Source organism: Myzus persicae, unplaced genomic scaffold (genome assembly GCF_001856785.1).
Source record: "Myzus persicae strain clone G006 unplaced genomic scaffold, MPER_G0061.0, whole genome shotgun sequence".
Taxonomy (NCBI): Eukaryota; Metazoa; Arthropoda; class Insecta; order Hemiptera; family Aphididae; genus Myzus; species Myzus persicae.
The window spans coordinates 549,127-568,284 of NW_019104433.1; the positions used below are offsets into that span (position 1 = coordinate 549,127).

Here is a 19,158-nt window from a genome sequence, read left to right on the forward strand (position 1 = left end):
ATTTCCCGGTGACCGACGACCGTAGTTGCTACAATCCGCCGATCGATATCCGTCGACGTTCCTCATCCGCCAGCCCATTTCCGTCCGACGACACTCCATCGGCGCATCCCTGTTCATTGCATGTAAGTATCCGAGCAATTTCATATTTTTATTAAAGCTACCTATATATTTACAATATTGTTACTGTTTGATAAATATATGATCGTGACTATAAAAAAAATAAATTACATTACTTATCCATCCAAACTTTTTTTTTAAAGTTATACTGACATATTTTGTCATCAAGATTTGATGTTAAGTCATGAACAGATTTTTATATTTCTTGGAAATCGTTACAAATGTGTGTTATAATATTCATAGTAATTATATTTTTAAAACGCGTTCTCCCGGCTGTTTGGTCGTGATTTAGGCTGTGTCACTCCCCCACGACGCTCGTATCCGCGATCTGGAAAGATAATTTGTTGCAAACCGTGTTTGTTGATGAGGTCAATTCATAATGCCTTTGCGAGACACAGTCATGAGTCCGACAGGCCAATAATATGCCTGCCTACCTATTTTTACTATAACATTACTATAACTAGTCAAGCCAGAGTCTATGCCGTTGTTGAATCTACGAATAATTTACTTACATAGGCTATTTATGAATTTTTGTAAAGTACCTACAGAATTATATGTTTAAATACCTAAGATTCATTACCATCCCTATAAATCCTGTGTCATGGTCTCTAAATAATGGTTCCATTCTCACTACACTAAATTTGCACTTGGGACGATAGTTAGAATATCCCTTATTTTACAAACAACACTTTTTTTATATGTGTAGCTTTTAATCACAATAATAGTGATTACTGTGGTATGTCTTAATGTGTGTGTTTATTAGTGTTGATTAAATTAATTTGTCATTAAAATAATGATTTTGATTATGTTGAAGTGTCTATTGTTTGTAATGACAAGTACTTGTATGAGACTAAGATATATGTCTATTTCTATGACATACACTTATTTATAAGCAGCCTATATTATTACATTATGTTATGTATTGTATTAGAGCTTATGTTAGGAATGTATTGTTTCAAATATGAGTATATTATTATAATATAGTTCTATTTATTTTGTGTAGCTATTTTTGGTCCTATTTATAGTTTTATAGTATTTATAGTTTAAGTCCAGTATATTCATTATATTGTATTTATACATTATACTGAAACTGTAAAGCTTGCATTGTTACATTAATTATATTAAACTGGTCTAATTTTATATTTTTATTTGTTGATTTCATTAAGTGGTATATTTGCTGGTAGAAAAATAAGGTGATTCAAGGTTAATAGGCTTAACCTTGAATCATTTGTGGAGCTTATATTTTTGATCTTCATTTACAGCCAAATACTTTATATTTGTGTGAAGATTTTTTTAGTTTACATTTTTACATGGTGATTACTGATTACTAATTAGTAATAACAAAAAAACATGTAAATCAAACATACTTAAATGCAAAGAGAATTACTCTTTGCATACTTAAATACCTGAGTCGGCAATATAATTTTATATTGGTAATTCAGATAATACAATTTTTTAACTAAAGTTTGTATCTACATTTAAATTAAATATTTGAATATTTTTTTCTAATATTAAAATAGTCATTACTATGATACCTTTGAGGATAGTCTGACCAGACATTCCACATTAGGTGGGTTATCCTGGTTTTGAAATCTGCTTCTCATTTTAGTCCCGCATTTAAAATATTTAATATTTAAATTTTGATATAAATACATTTTTACTACATAATATAGGCCATGTTCTTAGTTATAAAATGTACACCATTAAGCCATAGTGACCTTAATTGTTATTTAATCACAAATTATTATAATTATACTATAACTATGTACTAAGTATAGTACTTATTCAAATATTATTTTACTATTTATAAATATTAATTTTACAAAGAAATAAAATTAATTGGTGTAGTATTTAAGTTGTAAGCTTGTTTATAGTTTTATTCAACAGATATTGGTAATTATTTAATACTTTTAGAAAGTGTCCCTTTATTTGACGAAATAATCATGGCCACATTATACGAGAGCCTGCAGTAATCTGCCATTTCTAAGATTATCAAATAATAATATTAAGTACACAAACTTATATTTAGATAAAATAAAATCACTGTAACTTTAGCCTCAACTATAATTTATAATTATTTTGTATGTTTGACTGTATATAAATCAATCAATTTACTTTCAATGTATATTCGTATGCTATAACCTAGGTTATAGGTATATAATAATACGTTGTCATTAACCAACCTAACTAGGTAAATTATAACATAAGCCAAATCTATTTATTCGTCAGAAAATTAATTATGCTTTTAGAAGCTTTATCAGAATATTAGATGCTTTATTTCAAGATAGGATGCGTACAACATAATATAATCATTACTCTCTTATTAATAGAACATTTTCTTGATCCATTAAAAAAAAAATTATTTAATTAGTTTTAATTTTATAGTTGTAAAATAATTTTGTAAGGTGTTAGTTGTAAACAATACTGAACAGTAATGTTCACGGGCAATGTTTATGAATATTTTTTATATTACATAACCTTATAATGCTACATTATTATTTACTTTTAATGACTAATAAATTATGATATTACCCAGTATACACTATACAGATAACACTTACAAATCAGTAGTACTAAAGTCGGATTATTAGATGTCTATATGAATACCAAATTATCAAATGTTAAGATTACAATAAAATCTATTTATTTGAACTTTTAGTCTTACAGGTTAATGTTACCTTTAGATTTATCTCCTACCTTATCTCCTGTAATCTCCCCAGAAAATACTTTGCTTTCTATAACCTAATAATAATTTTAGCATATTTTATTTAAATCAAAATAGAGCATTTAAAATGAGTTTTAAAAGCACATATTATCTAAATATTGAGTCCTAAATTATTCTGAAATTGCAATATATTTACAAAATTACATGTACCTATTACCTACAACTCTTGCGTATAAATTATTTCCTGTTCACCTAATTATATATAAGACTTAAATTGTATTTGTGTTTTTATCCGTTTAAAATATGAATGTATTTTGATAATTACATTATTTTGTCCTCAGAATTCAAAATTTATTTACGATGGTACCTTTTTGTAAATATCTATTGAACCTCAAACAGCATCCTGATTTAAAATTAATACTTTCTAGGTTTGTATGTTTCCTTTTCCTAAATGATAATCCTTTATTTATTTTCTTTTGTTATCTATTTAAATTTTTATATTTCATCTACCTAATAATTTTTAGTTTAATCTTTAGAGTTGCATTTTATCTTATTTAATAAAATATAAGTACCTATTTAAATTATTATTACTTTATGCCTTTATGAATTTAAAATTTAAATCCATTGAATTAATACTAAAATTATATTATTCACTTTTACAATATTTTTTATAATGATTAATGTTATATTTATATTTATATCAGTGTAGGGCAATTTGACCGTAACCTCATTCTGACATTGACATATAAATATATACTTGATTATCAGCCAAAACTATCTTACAATTGTTTATCTGTTATTGACCATTCATTTTATTGTTGTACTTAGACACTTGCACACTTCAAACATCAACCGTTGTTCTTGTAACGAAAATATGCCTATTACAAAGATACAAGCTCGTTCAATTTTCGACTCCAGAGGTAACCCCACTGTAGAAGTAAGTATTTTATTTTTAGTTTCATTACCAAATTTAATATATTTTATGATATATTTAACATTTAAAATTTATTTAATTTAAGGTTGACTTAACTATTGACAATGGACCAGTATTCCGTGCAGCAGTACCATCTGGTGCTAGTACTGGTATCTATGAAGCATTAGAACTTCGTGATAATGACAAGAGTAATTATCTTGGAAAAGGCGTAAATACTGCTGTTAACAACATAAACAACATCATTGCACCTGCTCTTATTAAAGCGGTAATTAAAAATTTAATTATTTAATTAATTTATTATAATGTCATTTTCATAATAGCTGAGTTAAAAGTTTTATTTTATCCTTTCTATTTAAGTATAATTTTATTTAAATACAGCTATATTAATTGAAAAAAAAAAATCAAGAAATAAAGTTTATCATGTGTAGATAAAATCAATACATACATAAAGTATATTTGATATATTTTTTTAATTGTAGATAAGTACTTTCTTATTTACATATTATCACAAATACTGCTTTTCGTCTATGTGATTTTATAATAATAATACATATTATCAATTGGATTTGGGACTTATTGCACTAAAAATCATTAAATTATGCATTTAAAATTACCAAAATATGCAGCTAAAATATAAAAATGTTGAAACGTCAAAAATAAATGAAATTGTATATTATAAATTATTTTATGAACCTCCTTGTATTAAATATTGAAACTCTCTATTACAAACAATAATATTATCACTTATAAGTCTAATAAAAACTAGAAAGAGGAACAGAGTGGCTGAGTGGATAACTCGTCGGTTGCAACACACCGTCGCCGGTTCGAACCTCGGTACGGCCGGCACTTCTCTCCGGGCAGTCACGGTGTCTAGAGAGAGGCCGCCATCCCCCACCCGGGCATGGCAGAAACCTACGGGTGCTTACTAGAAATTCTGCCAAACAAACACTTACGTGTTCCATAACCCTACAGTACCGCAACGTCAGCTAATGGCCTCAGTTGCCGAAGCTTAAAAAAATAAAAAATTAAAACTAAAAATTAAACTAAAATTAAAACTAAAAACTTTAAAATTTTAAATGCTTATAAATAGCTCAAAAGTATTTTTATCATGTAGAAAAAATGTTTTTTCATGAAAACTTAAAGTCAACAGATGTTTGTTTTTGATTTATAAAACTTGCTTCGTGTAAATATTCTCGGTTTTTTTATTTGTAATCTTGTCTTCCCTAATAATTACTTTTGAAATTTACTTATGACTATTAAGTAAAAACTAGCCAATTCACATTTTACTGACACAAACCTGTGAAGTTGGAATTGGATCATTTTTTCTCCTGTGAAAGACAAAAAACAAATCATTGTAAACCTAATACATTACTTTTAACGTTTACCATTAAGATTTATGGAATCATAACATATTTTATTTATATAACTATTGAGCTATATTAATTGTTATTCAAAGCTATATTAATAATGAAAAAAAAAATATATTTTATCATCAACTATGTTTATTACAGGGACTCATTGTCACTGAACAAAGAGCTATTGATGATATCATGTTAAAATTGGATGGAACTCCAAATAAAGCTAAGCTTGGTGCTAATGCTATTTTAGGAGTTTCGTTGGCTGTTGCTAAGGCTGGTGCTTTTAAGAAAGACATTCCTCTTTACAAGTGAATAAATAAATATTTGATTTTGTTAAAAATTAATCATAATTAATTAATTATTATGAACTAGGCACATCGCCGACTTAGCAGGAAACAAAGAAATTATTTTGCCCGTTCCAGCTTTCAATGTTATCAATGGTGGCTCTCATGCAGGAAATAAATTAGCTATGCAAGAATTCATGATTTTGCCTACTGGTAATGTATATAATACTAATATAAATACTGAGCATCACATAGCTTTTTTGTCAAACATTATATCAATTTTACATTCATATATTGGTTTTAATATTTTATTCCATTACTGAAATGGCCTGTTGTAATATGCATACTTGTGTGAACTATCTAATGAGTAATGTGGGTAATGGTAGGGAAGTTTAATACCAAAGTCTTCAAACATTAGTGAATATTTAATACTCAAAGAAATACAAAATCCCAAAAAAGTGATAATTAACATGATTTTAAAGTATGAATACAAAGTTATTTCATATTTTTATGAATAACTTGTTTAGAATTCACCATAAAATACTAATTACACTGAGCTCCATATTTTAAATGCAATGAATCATTTGTTTTAATTTTTCAATAATACTACTTGAGTTAAGCAAATGCAGTTAGAAAAATACTCAACTCTCAGTTTCTGTATTTAACTTTTTTTAAACAATTGTTTATAAATAGGTGCTAGTACTTTTACTGAGGCTATGAAAATTGGATCAGAAGTATACCATACCCTGAAAAATGTTATTAAGGCTAAATTTGGATTGGACGCTACAGCTGTTGGTGATGAAGGTGGTTTTGCTCCCAACATTCTTGAAAACAAAGAAGGTTTGCGTTTAATTGAAACTGCTATTGAAAAGGCTGGATACAAAGGAAAAGTTGAAATTGGAATGGATGTCGCTGCTTCTGAATTCTATGTGTAAGACATTTCACCTGATTTTTTTATGACATTATTAGTTATATGTATTTTATAACTCTAATAATTTAATAATATTATAATAATAGTGATGGAAAATACGATTTGGATTTCAAAAATAAGTCTGACACCAAAGACAAAAGCCAAATCATCTCAACTGAAGCTTTAACAGATTTGTACAAAGAATTCATTAAGGAGTTCCCAATGGTTTCAATTGAAGATCCATTTGATCAAGATCATTGGGAAGCATGGTCTACACTTACTGCATCAACTGACATCCAGGTATATTTAATATTCAATTAATTATTTGTACTTAAAAAAATAAGATCTCATTCTATGGATTGACGAAGAAGACATTTCACCGACAGTGTGTCACTCTTATGTAAGAACAAAACAGTAAAATTACATTCAGCTGTTTTTATTTTACTTTGTTAGTTTTAATATAAGAGTAAATTAACCTATTATCAATCTTATTGACAACATTTTTGTGATGTTTATTGTAGGTAATATTTTACAACTAATTTCAAAATACCCAAAAGACCCTTCCAACAACCCCCAGAAATTGTTGTTACTTAGAAACTATATAGTAGCCAATCGGTAAATTTACTGTAATATCAAATCTAATAAAGCTAAATAAGAACTGTTGATTATAAATTTAAAATAGTCAATGTTAAACACCTGTAAGACAGTCACGACACATCAAAAATGCTCATAACTCCCTCATAAATTTAATTATTGTAAAAAACACATTAAAACACAGACAATGTTTTTTAATCATTAAGTTTCATAATACGCCGATTCACTAATTTAGAAATCAACAAAGCTAAACATTACCTGAAAAGTGTACATTTGGTATGTTACACACTTGTAAGATGGAGGTAACAATTGTGTGTGTAGCGTTCTCTCTTAATTGTGTTATGCCAGTAATGATCAAGCAATAGAGTAACATGTTACCCTTGAGAACATGGAAAGGATCACAAGTGCAATTTTTATAGTTAATTACTTGCGTTACACGGTACCTTTTTTTCTTGTGGTGAAGTTTAAATGTTAAGGTTTTATAATGTTTTATTGTTTTACAATATGAAATATATTTTAATTTGTGGATATCATAGATTGTTGGTGATGATTTAACTGTAACCAATCCAACACGTATTGCTGAAGCAGTAGAAAAGAAAGCTTGCAACTGTTTGTTGCTTAAAGTCAATCAAATTGGAACTGTTACTGAATCCATTGATGCACATTTGTTAGCCAAGAAGAACGGTTGGGGTACCATGGTATCTCATCGTTCAGGCGAAACTGAAGATACATTCATTGCTGATTTAGTCGTTGGATTGAGTACTGGACAAGTAAGTTTTTAAATATTAATCACTAAAGGTATAAACATAATAATGTTAGAATGTGACTGTATGGTAACTTTCATATTTGTGCTACTCATAACTAAGTGAATAATAATAATAATAATAATTTTAGATTAAGACTGGAGCTCCTTGCCGTTCTGAACGTCTTGCCAAGTACAACCAAATACTTCGTATTGAAGAAGAACTGGGTAGCAATGCCAAGTACGCAGGAAAGAATTTCCGTAACCCACAAGCTGGCAATTAACTATTTCCTATAACAAATATCTAAGAAGCATCTTTAAAAAAAATCTGAGCAAGGAGGAATCACATACTAATAAATACCTCATTATTTATATTCAGTAAAAACAATAATAGCTATTAAGTTATTAATTCAAAATCGGTATATACTTTAGCATAGAAAAAATACGTACAAGAATAATAATTGTTAAACAACATCTTAAATTATATTATTCGATTGTTTATGTTTTTGTAGCAAATTATTGTGTATTAATGTATAGTTGTGTAAACGCTGTTTAAGCTGCAAACATTTTTGTAAAAGAATTTTTTTTTAAAAATTAAAATATAATATATTCTACTTGATCAGTCATACTTGTGTTTTAAATATTATCTGTGTGTAGTAACTAAATATTCTTTCTATTTGATTTGAAATCTTATAAAATATAGTTAATTTGCGAGTGTAAGCAATTTAACAACAATTGAATTTAATTTTGAATTTTTATATAATTTTAATTTCAAAATATCTTATTTTTATTTGGGCTCTTAACTAAGTTGATACAATTTTATGAAATTTTCAGTACCTATCAATCAATTTTTATAGGGAATTAATTAAAAAATATTTTTATTGTATTACAATCTCATAATAATCATGGAAAATTGACATGAATCCCCCACAATCACCACATCACATGGCATATTAAATGCTGTACAGTAGTTATGGAGTGAATGGTAATTATTTAACCTCTTCCTCTCAATAAGAAATAATTGACAACTCAAGTTCTAAAGATTACAAACATGGTTAATAACAGTGTTCAGTGACAATGTAAATATATAATACAATTCTTTTGAAAATACTGATCTAGAAATCTCCCTAGAGTTTTCAGAAAAATTAAAAATAATATGAATTATGGATACAGGTAGTATTTAGTATTATTTAAAAAAAGTATATATTTTATGAAAATATTAGTTCTGGTTTATTGTACTTGCCTCAGTAGTCAGTATTAAAGTAATAACAACATGGTTTAAACTAGAATTATATTATTTTAAAAATGTAAGGTTTTAATATTTTAGTTTCAAAATACCAACTTATTGATAATTCCTTATAAAATTGTTACTCGTGTCTTACAAGGAAGATTTTTCAATTGGGCGATGGGCATTGAAGGGAGGATTCTTAAACTATACATTTTTAAATCCGCACTATACTTGTGGATCGAAATTCTGGTAAAAATGGAAATATATAAATACTTGAAAGTTTGAAATGCTTAAAAGAATTCGAAGTCGTATAATTTTCAACCAATAATACGTTTTGTAGGAAATATAATTTAATTTTGTTCAAAAAAGTTTGTCCGAATAGAAACAATATCAGATATCAATGTAAGATCATAACATTTTGCTAATACAAAATAAAAAACGATATTAATACATTTAAATTTGATTTTTTTTTAATGTACAGATGAAAATTAAGCCCACCGGCACAGGAGACTTTGGCCATAAGCATAACAATATAATATTTAATTAATATATATTAATAAGTGTTTTGGTAATTATAACGTACAATAAATGGTATCTATGTGTACCGTGTACACCCGCCCACTAATGCGTTTATCGTTCTATCATAATATTACACAATAATAATCTGAAATCTGAATAATCGCATTGTTCTCGCACACGTAAATTTAATTAAATTCGCTGGTCCACTTGATTATACATAGATATGTCCTATGTGATATTTTATAATACAATTTTTACAGTGTACGCTCTCGCATATTTTTTTTTAAATGAATTAATTTAAATTCTGATTTTTAAATATAAGTAAGGATTACATTTTAAAATTCTGGAGATTTGTTGTAATACTTAGGTACATCTTACGGAGTGTGTTTTGTGGTGATAGAACTTCTATTTTTTAATGAGAACTCCATTTTTTTTACAGTTAATTAATTTGTGAGTATTATTTTTGAAAATTTTGATGTACCTAGTATATACCTTGTACAAAATTCAAACGAGTATCTATAGTTTCTCAGTAAGTCATTACAACGACTATACTATGGATAAAAATGTCCTTAAATATGGTTTTTTTTGTTACATAAAGGTTTTTAGTACATCATAATATAGGTACATAGCCACGTAGGTATAGGTATCCAAGGTAAATAAATAAATAATTTAAAAAAATATACAATGAAAAACTTAAAAACTAAATAATGTACATTTTTAATTTTGTTGCTAAATAGTTTTATATAAATTAGTATCTTTGATAATATTGAATGTGCTGTAAATGTTTAGAGGTACGTTGTTGAAGCATTCGGAAAGGCTATTTGAGATATTGTGTATCGATCTTTTTTCTTTAAATTGAGGACATTCTAATAATATATGTTTGACGGTGATTTCAGTTCCACAGGTGGTGCATGATTTAGGTTCTATCCTATCCATGAGGTGTTTGTGTGTACCTTGTACTTATGTCAGGTGTATCCAATCCTTAGTCGCGTTAATATTACATCTTTTTCTCTTGTCAGATTTAGTGGGTTGATTCATCTGTCCGTGGTATGTTTGATTTCCCTTAATTTGTTAAGGCCATAACTACTCGGTAATGATCATTTTGGCTTCTTTCTTGATGTTATCTTTGGACAAAAATTTGCATAGATTCGATAGTTTGGTGTTGGTCAATAGTTACTTGCTTAGCTTATGTGTCTGCGATTTCGTTCTTCTGGGTATCCAAGTTAGGGTGATATACTTAGAAGTTGGGAGTGGAGTTGAGTCGATTGATATCTAATTTCGATGGTATTCTTCAGGTTTTGGATAGGTATTTAATAATGTGCTAAGATAATCCATGAGAATGTTCAAGGGAAGGTTTGGCATTTCGTGAATTAATTACTTTTCTGATTGCTAAGGCCTTTGAAGTAAAGCTACTGTTTTGGGCTGGTAATCTAAATTTGAATATTGTACCAATTCAGGGACGTATTTACAATTTTTGCGCCCTGGGTCAACCATAATTTTACGGCCCTCTCCCAACCAAAAAAATAGATCCACTTTTTTGATTTTTCTTAACAAATTTTTAGTTATAATTCTTTATGATTAAGTCATGGTTGTCTATCTATAACCGTGGTTATATTAAAATAATAATAATAATATTCTATGCTAGGCGCTAGCACTTACCCGTTATCGTTGCAATGTTAAGTTCACAAAGGTCGAGTCATAGTACAAATTCTTTCCAAAAAAAAAATATTTATTGATACAATACTACACCGAGTTACCGCGGGGGGCACGGCCACCCCCTAAATAGATTAATATTTGGCCGCCCGGGGCAAATGTCCCCATTGCTCCCCCCTAAATACGACCCTGTGTACTATTGACGATTATCGTGAATGTAGAGTTGGTCGCAGTTTTGGAGGCGTCTGTAAATAATAACATAAAAAATGGTTTTACAATAATATAAAATATTAAAATATATGTAGTATCCGACGACCGACTGACCTATAGTAATTATTATATTTGGACCATTTTTATAAATTATAAATGTTGATTTACATACATTAATATTGATTCCAACAATTTTCAAATCACCATGGCCATAACCATCATAACCTATATCTCCCATAACCTATTATCATATTCATGGATATATTATCCTGATCCCTGAGTGCATAAAGCTTAATAGGTGGTAACAAGAACTATTTACTACTCGTTCGAATTTTGATTCGTATACATTATAATTTCCAGAAATATGATTCTCTAAATAATTTACGGTAGTAAAAAGGGTTCTCATTAAAAAAAAGTCGTTTTTGTATCCAAATGACACACTTTAATGAGTAAAAAAAAAATAATCTCAAGAATTATTTTAAAATACGGTCTCTCGGTAGGCATATATTTAAACTTCAAAAATAATATTCTGAATACATAATTGAATTATTGAAAAAAAGGGGGAGCATGCTTTGTGATTCACTCTGTATACATACCCGCCGGCCGTTAGTTTTTTCCAGACGAATATTTCCTTTTTTAGTCCGCATATTTGCGTCACTTCTCTCTCTCTCTTTCTCTCCTTAATCCTACCCCTTGCCCCCTACGGGCCCTACGTGCATAATGCATGCATACATATGGTGGTTTAATATACACACTGCACAATGCACATGTATTGTACAATATACGTATAACGTATATACATATACCTATGTACTCTTTATGAGTATAGATTATGTAGGCACGTGCAAAGGTTTAAATTTTTATCTCTCGTCACGTCCAGCAATATTATGCAGCATCAGCATCACTAGTATTATTGTCGCCGACGATTTTGTAAATAATCTTATTTTAATCCGACCCAACAGACGAGCTGCCGTAACGGCGATGATGATAATAATAATAATAATGATCTGCGGATTAAGGGCAATGATGGACAACATAAACTTTCGCCGTTTGTCTATCTGCACTCGCTTCTACATATACCTAGGTAGGTCGTCACCATAGACTAGGTATATAATTGTAAGTGGCACTGTGGAAATTAGTGTAATAGATTTGATTAAAAAATCAAGTCCGTTCGGGCGAGTGAAATTATTTTTCACCTGTGTGATCGTCGGGCCATATGGATTTTGATGCGCATGTGATATTTTTCTATTCACTTTTGATACCTATTATACATTACTGCTTATAATATATTATAATGGCAGTTTACCAATTGCGCTTAAAATGACCTTTTCATAAACAAATTGCGCTCAAAACATCTTCCAATACCTAAGGAAAACTTAAGAGTTAGTTATAAGTGTATAATTATATAATAAATAAATGCACTAAATGATTTTTTTGGGAGTATCAATGTACATAACAGGTGTATAATGTAATATAAATATATAATTTTTTCTTCGCATTCAACAAGTTTTGATCATCAATTATTCAAAATTAAGTTTCAATTAAAAATATAATGAAAATCAATGAATACAATTGATTTTTTTTTGGGCGTATCAATATAGATAATACATAATATAATATAAGAAAATAAATAGTTTTTTTACATTCATTTTTACAAAAATAATAACACACTGATTAAAAAAATTATTTTCTGGCAATTTCGCCATATTTGTATTTCTCAATAATAGAATTGGTTGTTAATTTTTTTTGTTAAATATGCTCTATTTGAAATATATTTATCTTGTTCTGTACTATTTATTGAAATATACTTTATAGTCGATTATTGCTTTTAAAAATATTTGGATGGGAAATGAATCAATGATATTTTATATGAAAATATATTACAACCATGAACTAAGTACTAACTATTATCTTAGTTCATGATTACAACCATCAGTCACTTTTACCAGTTAACAATTGATCAACAAATAAGTTTTTGATTTTCTCGTAGATTGTTTATGTTTATCTTGTTGGGATTAGGTTGAACAACAATATTTTTATATCCGAATGTAGCCGGTGAGAAAATTTGAGTACAAGCGCAATTGGTTTATTGACCCTAAAATAAAAAATTTTGTTTTGGGCGCAACTGGTCCATGCCCACTATGATATCACTATACAATATCCGTTTTAAGTTAGAGTTAATTATTAATTAGGTAGGTACCTATTAATTATGTGTAATGTGTATTGTATGTGATTTAATAAAATCTTTTTTTTTAAAATAAATCTATTTACCTTTAAACCTGTTTAGTCATACTTATTTGTTAAAACGGTATTTATCTATGGAACTTAGTTTGGTAGGTAGGTCGTATAGGTACGGATACCTATATATTACGTTTGAGATGTGTGGTGACTTAAGCGTAGTTTTAGCTTTTACAAGCTTGGAGTTTTGGAATTGATGGCTGCGACGCTTATAACTTGATAATATTATTAATATTTCACACCCAATTATTATGTGTGAGATGGATTGAGCATTGATGTATAAAAAAATTACTTATTTGTGGCCATTAGATTGCACATTTCAGTGGCGTATTTATGGTGAGGAAAACAGGGGTATTTTTCCCTCCAAGACGCTTTTTATAATTTTGCTCAATTCATATTCATTTTTGATTATAGTATATTATATTTTCAACAATATATTCGTTTAGATATTCAGCACAATTTAAGATATAACTTATATCAACTTATTAAAGTCATTAAGACATTCTCAATAACTATTTTAAAGTGAGGTATTTAATATTTTAGCCTCAAAAAAATAGTTCAAAGCTACGCCACTGGTACATTTGAATACCTATATGCATGTAACACAAACACAATATGTATTATCATATTAGCTATACGTAGGTCTATCGTATGCGTTTTCATGGTTTTACAGATATTTACGAATCGTATATCTATAATATATTTTAAACTTTTCAAGTTGATACGACTGTCAACTAACGACACCAAACTTAATAATAATACCTAATACTACCTAATACTACCTAATACTATCATCTACGATCAACAAGGCATCACGATAGCTATAGCTTATATAGGAGTGGTAGCAATGTGCCAAAGCCACTACCAAACGTATTAATGTCGATGAACTTTGGATAGTGGCTATTATAGTTACTCATTATAGATAATTGATGAAAAATTTATTGTTCTAATGTAAAGTGCCAAAACCCCCCTTTTTTTTTACTGAGTGCCATTAAATTATAAAAAATATAATATCATAATTATATGAATAAGAACAAATTTATTAATTAAATGTATTTGTTTATAGAAAACAAATAGGTACCTAAGAGATTTAATGAAAAAAAATAACACATGTTTATCAAATTGACGTCATTTTTTTGGTTGTACACTATAAAGTGCCAATTCATTTTTATTCAATTTGTGATTTGTAACTTTTAATAAAGTATAGATAGTTTGCGGCACTGCATTCATCCGTTAGTCGGTTTCTTAGATCAGATTTGATATAAAATAAATTCCCGAAAAGAGTGACTAGCATGAATAAGTTGAAGAACTTATATCAGTAGATATTAATATGATATAATATTATCTATCATAGGATTTATATTTAGACTATCATAACCATCACGTCGTTGTACGTTTAGTATGTTATCTACGTTTTTAAAATTTTAACAAACCTATAATTTTATTTTCTGAAAGATGTCAACGATGATGTAAAAGTGATGACATTGTGATCGTATTATTTATTATTTATTATTAAAAATAAAATAAAATATATTGAGTCAGTACTTTTTATATAATTACCCATAGCATGTACACTTAATTGTCGAGATTAATTGTAAATTACAAAATTTCAGTAAAGAAAAAAAAAGTCAGTACTTTCACTTTTGGCGTACCAATAGTGGCACTCTTGCCACGGATTTGTTATTCCTGTAATTTAGACTTTATAGTATTGCACCTGTTTTGGTTTTATAGAGTAGTTACATTTAATAGGGGTATAGGGATATAGGTAAACCTGCGATTTATTTTGTTTTCGGTCGGTGTAAAATAATGGTGGAAGACATGAGCAGCAAAACGAGATAAGAATAAATCGCATTCGTACAAAAGTGCCAAAATCCCAGATACCTGTGTGCTTCATTCTAGATATTGAGTATATTTCTATAAACATATTATAATATCGTTCAAAAACACTAAACGTAGGTGCCTATAAATTAATATAATATTCTCAATCAAAAAATGTATTACCTACATAATTACGATGACATAGAGCGTCAGACTTTTTAAGTTCTGACATTATATTGTATTAGCATTATTTTATAGTACCATAGTCCACAGACTATATTTTCATGTAGCACTCTGTGTTAGTAGCAGGGATTTATTGGTAAATAATGTCTTGAGTATATTTTTAAATGTATCTCAAAAAAATTTTTTTTCCTACGCTCGACCCTTGGTCAATATCTATACCGGAAAGTTTTCTAAATTTAGTAGGTACTCAGTAAGTATTTGCGTGAGTTTGTCATTTTTTTTAATTAGGTACCTGACAAAAATGTAAATTTTTAAGATTAATTAATATAACCTTTATTTATAGGTGATTTTAAATATTTTGAAGTACCTATATTAATTAATATTAATATTGGTGCAAATTATATTTGTTTTTTATACCTTTGGCCCTTATGTTATATATTAAGTACAATATTATATTTGTGCTTATATCCTACTAATTTTAGCGTAAATGGTATGTACTTTTTTATATATTTGGCACTTATGTCATATAGCCATAATCATAAAATATATTGTTAGAAATATTTGTGAAAACGAGGGTCACTGCATATTATTATGATACGAGCATTGAATTGCTAATAAAAAATATTTAATGGAATTTAATGGAAACGAATTCTTAAAACACAAAATTACACATACATAATATTAAATATATGTACGTATAAACGAATGCGTGGAATAATATAAGTACCCATCGACGTGTAGAGAATCAAAACATGTAATAATATTATGTAATACATGTTATGTTATTGTTTACTATTGCAGTGATTTGCCTTAAAAAATATACCTATTATATTAATTATGTAGTATATTTTAGTATAGTTGTTGTTGTTGTTGTTGTATAACTTATGTTGTTTTACGTAGGTACGAATAAAATAATTGTTAGGGAACTTTTATAATTAATATGTATCATTTTTCGAGTTTTTTTAACAATTTTTAAATTAGGTGTGTATATAGTAATTATAATAATTGCCACCTGAACATTGGGATTCGCGATTATAATATTGGTATTAATTTTTCCGGTATACCGCGGATTCGCCCAAGGTTGTTCCGCTAAACATAATAATTAAAGTGCATTGCCGCCCTACTATATACTATATATACTACCAGTGCAGTGATGTGACGCTGGCGGGCCTCAAATTTACATGCCGAGGCCTCAGATTTCCCCATAAAAATATATAATATAAACATAATGTTGTGTAACACATTGAATTTTGACGTTTTAAACATAATAGGTAATAAATAATATGGAAAATACCCATAATAATTACAAATAAATTAATGGAAAAAATACCAAACGTAGGTGATGCCGCATAAATTGTTTTTAAAAAAATCACTGTTTATTTGCAAGATTATCACAGCTAAAGTTTTTTAATAAACAACAATATAATAATATGTAATTATAGCAGACTCAAGACATATCTATATATATATCGTTTGTATTGATATCGAATGTGGTTTGAATATTTTTACATGGTTTAGGTACCTATATAATTTTACTACGGTTGTTTGTCTCTTCGAACGAAAATAGCGATTAGAGTACCTAAGACGTATAATAATACGAGCAGCGGTCTATGGTTATCTTTCGTGATGATAATTTAAGATCAATAATCGAGTATCGAGTATCGACCACATTGATTATCTGCCCGAGTTTATAATACAACAACTGGTGATCTTCCCAATATACCGCTGTTTTTGGTATTTAGCTGATTTCAAAGTGTAAGTATAAATGGTATAATGCATACTTAAAAGTAATATAATTACAAACCTCTCCTGTACAGAAGTGGGTGATTACATTTAAAAATATATTTAGCTGTTTACGTTCTGTGACTTAATGGTGTTCGAGTTACCCGCTGTTATAAGTGAAAAATATTGACACCGCTCTGTTGCTATCAGTTATTAATTTATTATCACCTACAACCATCATTGATGAACTGGGTTAGATGTTGATCGGCAACCCGAGAGGGGCCCTCATATAAATTCTATATGATTCATGAGTACAATTTATGATTTGTATAAAAATAGAAATTATGTTTAAAAATCACGAACTACCTACCTAACCTAAGAGATATGTAGGTACTGGTAATGGGTAAAAAGTTGTTTGCTTGTAGGTAGGCTAGTGCTTGTTAAATTAATACACCTAATAGTTATGAGCTTAAATAAACTACACTGAATATACATTTTTGTTTAAAATAAAAAAGGTAAATTCAAATTGTAGTCTGTACAAAATGTATATTTATTTTTTGGTCCTTGACATCGAAAATGTTACCGACCATTACACAGTGATTTCAATAATTGCTTAACATAGGTACCGCCACGAATCCGCGGCTGCATGCTGTGACTTATAAATTATAACACTGACGCTAAAATAGAAAATTAGGTTTTCGAAATTTGATCCAAGACCAATTTATAAATATTATATTATATCTATAGGTTGAAGATTTTGTAACATGTTACGGTCTTTCGACTGAAACGTAATTGCATGTATATTAATTATTTCGGTTCATTTACTGTATTTTACAATATATACGTAAACAATAAACTGAGCTCCAATATGACCTGATTTCTATGTGTACCAAATATCTGCGTCAAATTGGGTCGGTCGTAACAATTTGCCCGTGTACACTGACTGATGAGGCACGGACTAGATCGCGAATGGCGTGCAGTCCTTTAAATAATATACCTAATATCTTATGAAAAGTGTGCTAACGCCTAACAGTAATATACACACGACACGCTTAAGTTTTTTAAGTATGGATTAGTAATTTTGAACTGATTCAAAAATTCTAATATGTTATAATATTGTATTATAGGAAAGGTATCTGCGATTTACTTATATAGATATATGTTATATTTGTATATATATTATTTATTCCAATATAATATTATACATAATTATTATTTTATAGGAAGGTAATAATTAGGTTTTAGGTACTGCACTTTTTGGAACGAAATCTGTTATATATTTGTATAAACAAAGTATAATGTAATTAAGTACCCATATTTAATGTTTTACGCGTAGTATATACAGTTTTCTGTAAATGCTGCTATTATTATTTTCAGAAACAACAATAAAAAACTCTTATGCAACTATTATAATATAGGTATAACATTTATATTTGTATTTTTCATCGTAATCTACTCGTGAAGTATATTTTTTGAGCATTCAGTGCACAAAACGTTGCTTTGTGAATATCCCTTTTGTAGATGGATTATAAAAAGGCCTAACAACAAGAAAAGTATCGCCAAAAAAAAAACGCTTGAAAAAAACGGCTCGTAAAATATTTTATATTGTATACAAACAATTAAAACGTTGAATCAGAAGCGTAGGTATCTACTAGGTGTTCGGTATATTAACGTACATTACAATGCCCCACTCCCATATTGAACTCATAAAAAAATCTATGCCGATAATAAATATGAATTTGAACAACAATTTTTTAGAATTTTCAGGACTCTTTATTACGAGCTATTTATAAAATACACCGAGGGAACATGGGTGTAACGTTATGCCTCCCCCTCCCTTAGGTAAAATATTTATATTTTTAACATTTTCCTAAACTATAAATTAGCACGCCATTAGTACGAATTGCACGTTTGTCACCGATGCCTGCAACATGTCATAATTCAAACTTGTTTTATCCGTTATCCCAGTATCGCTTATATTTT

The 19,158-nt window shown here is 28.5% G+C and overlaps 1 protein-coding gene across 2 annotated transcripts; it reads left to right on the forward strand.

The window, feature by feature from the left end:
* LOC111042128 (enolase) lies at nucleotides 1–8,230 on the forward strand. 2 transcript variants are annotated; one of them, XM_022326647.1, is made up of 10 exons: nucleotides 9–122; nucleotides 3,124–3,210; nucleotides 3,611–3,719; nucleotides 3,802–3,981; nucleotides 5,228–5,382; nucleotides 5,447–5,571; nucleotides 6,052–6,289; nucleotides 6,376–6,568; nucleotides 7,399–7,632; nucleotides 7,757–8,230. In XM_022326647.1, the coding sequence occupies exons 2-10, from the start codon at nucleotides 3,143–3,145 to the stop codon at nucleotides 7,886–7,888; spliced, it is 1,434 nt and encodes a 477-aa protein (XP_022182339.1). In that variant the 5' UTR covers nucleotides 9–122; nucleotides 3,124–3,142; the 3' UTR covers nucleotides 7,889–8,230. The 2 variants fall into 2 exon arrangements, with proteins under 2 accessions (XP_022182340.1, XP_022182339.1); XM_022326648.1 differs by lacking the exon at nucleotides 3,124–3,210 and having other exon boundaries at nucleotides 1–122.
* The last annotated feature ends 10,928 nt before the right edge of the window (nucleotides 8,231–19,158 follow it).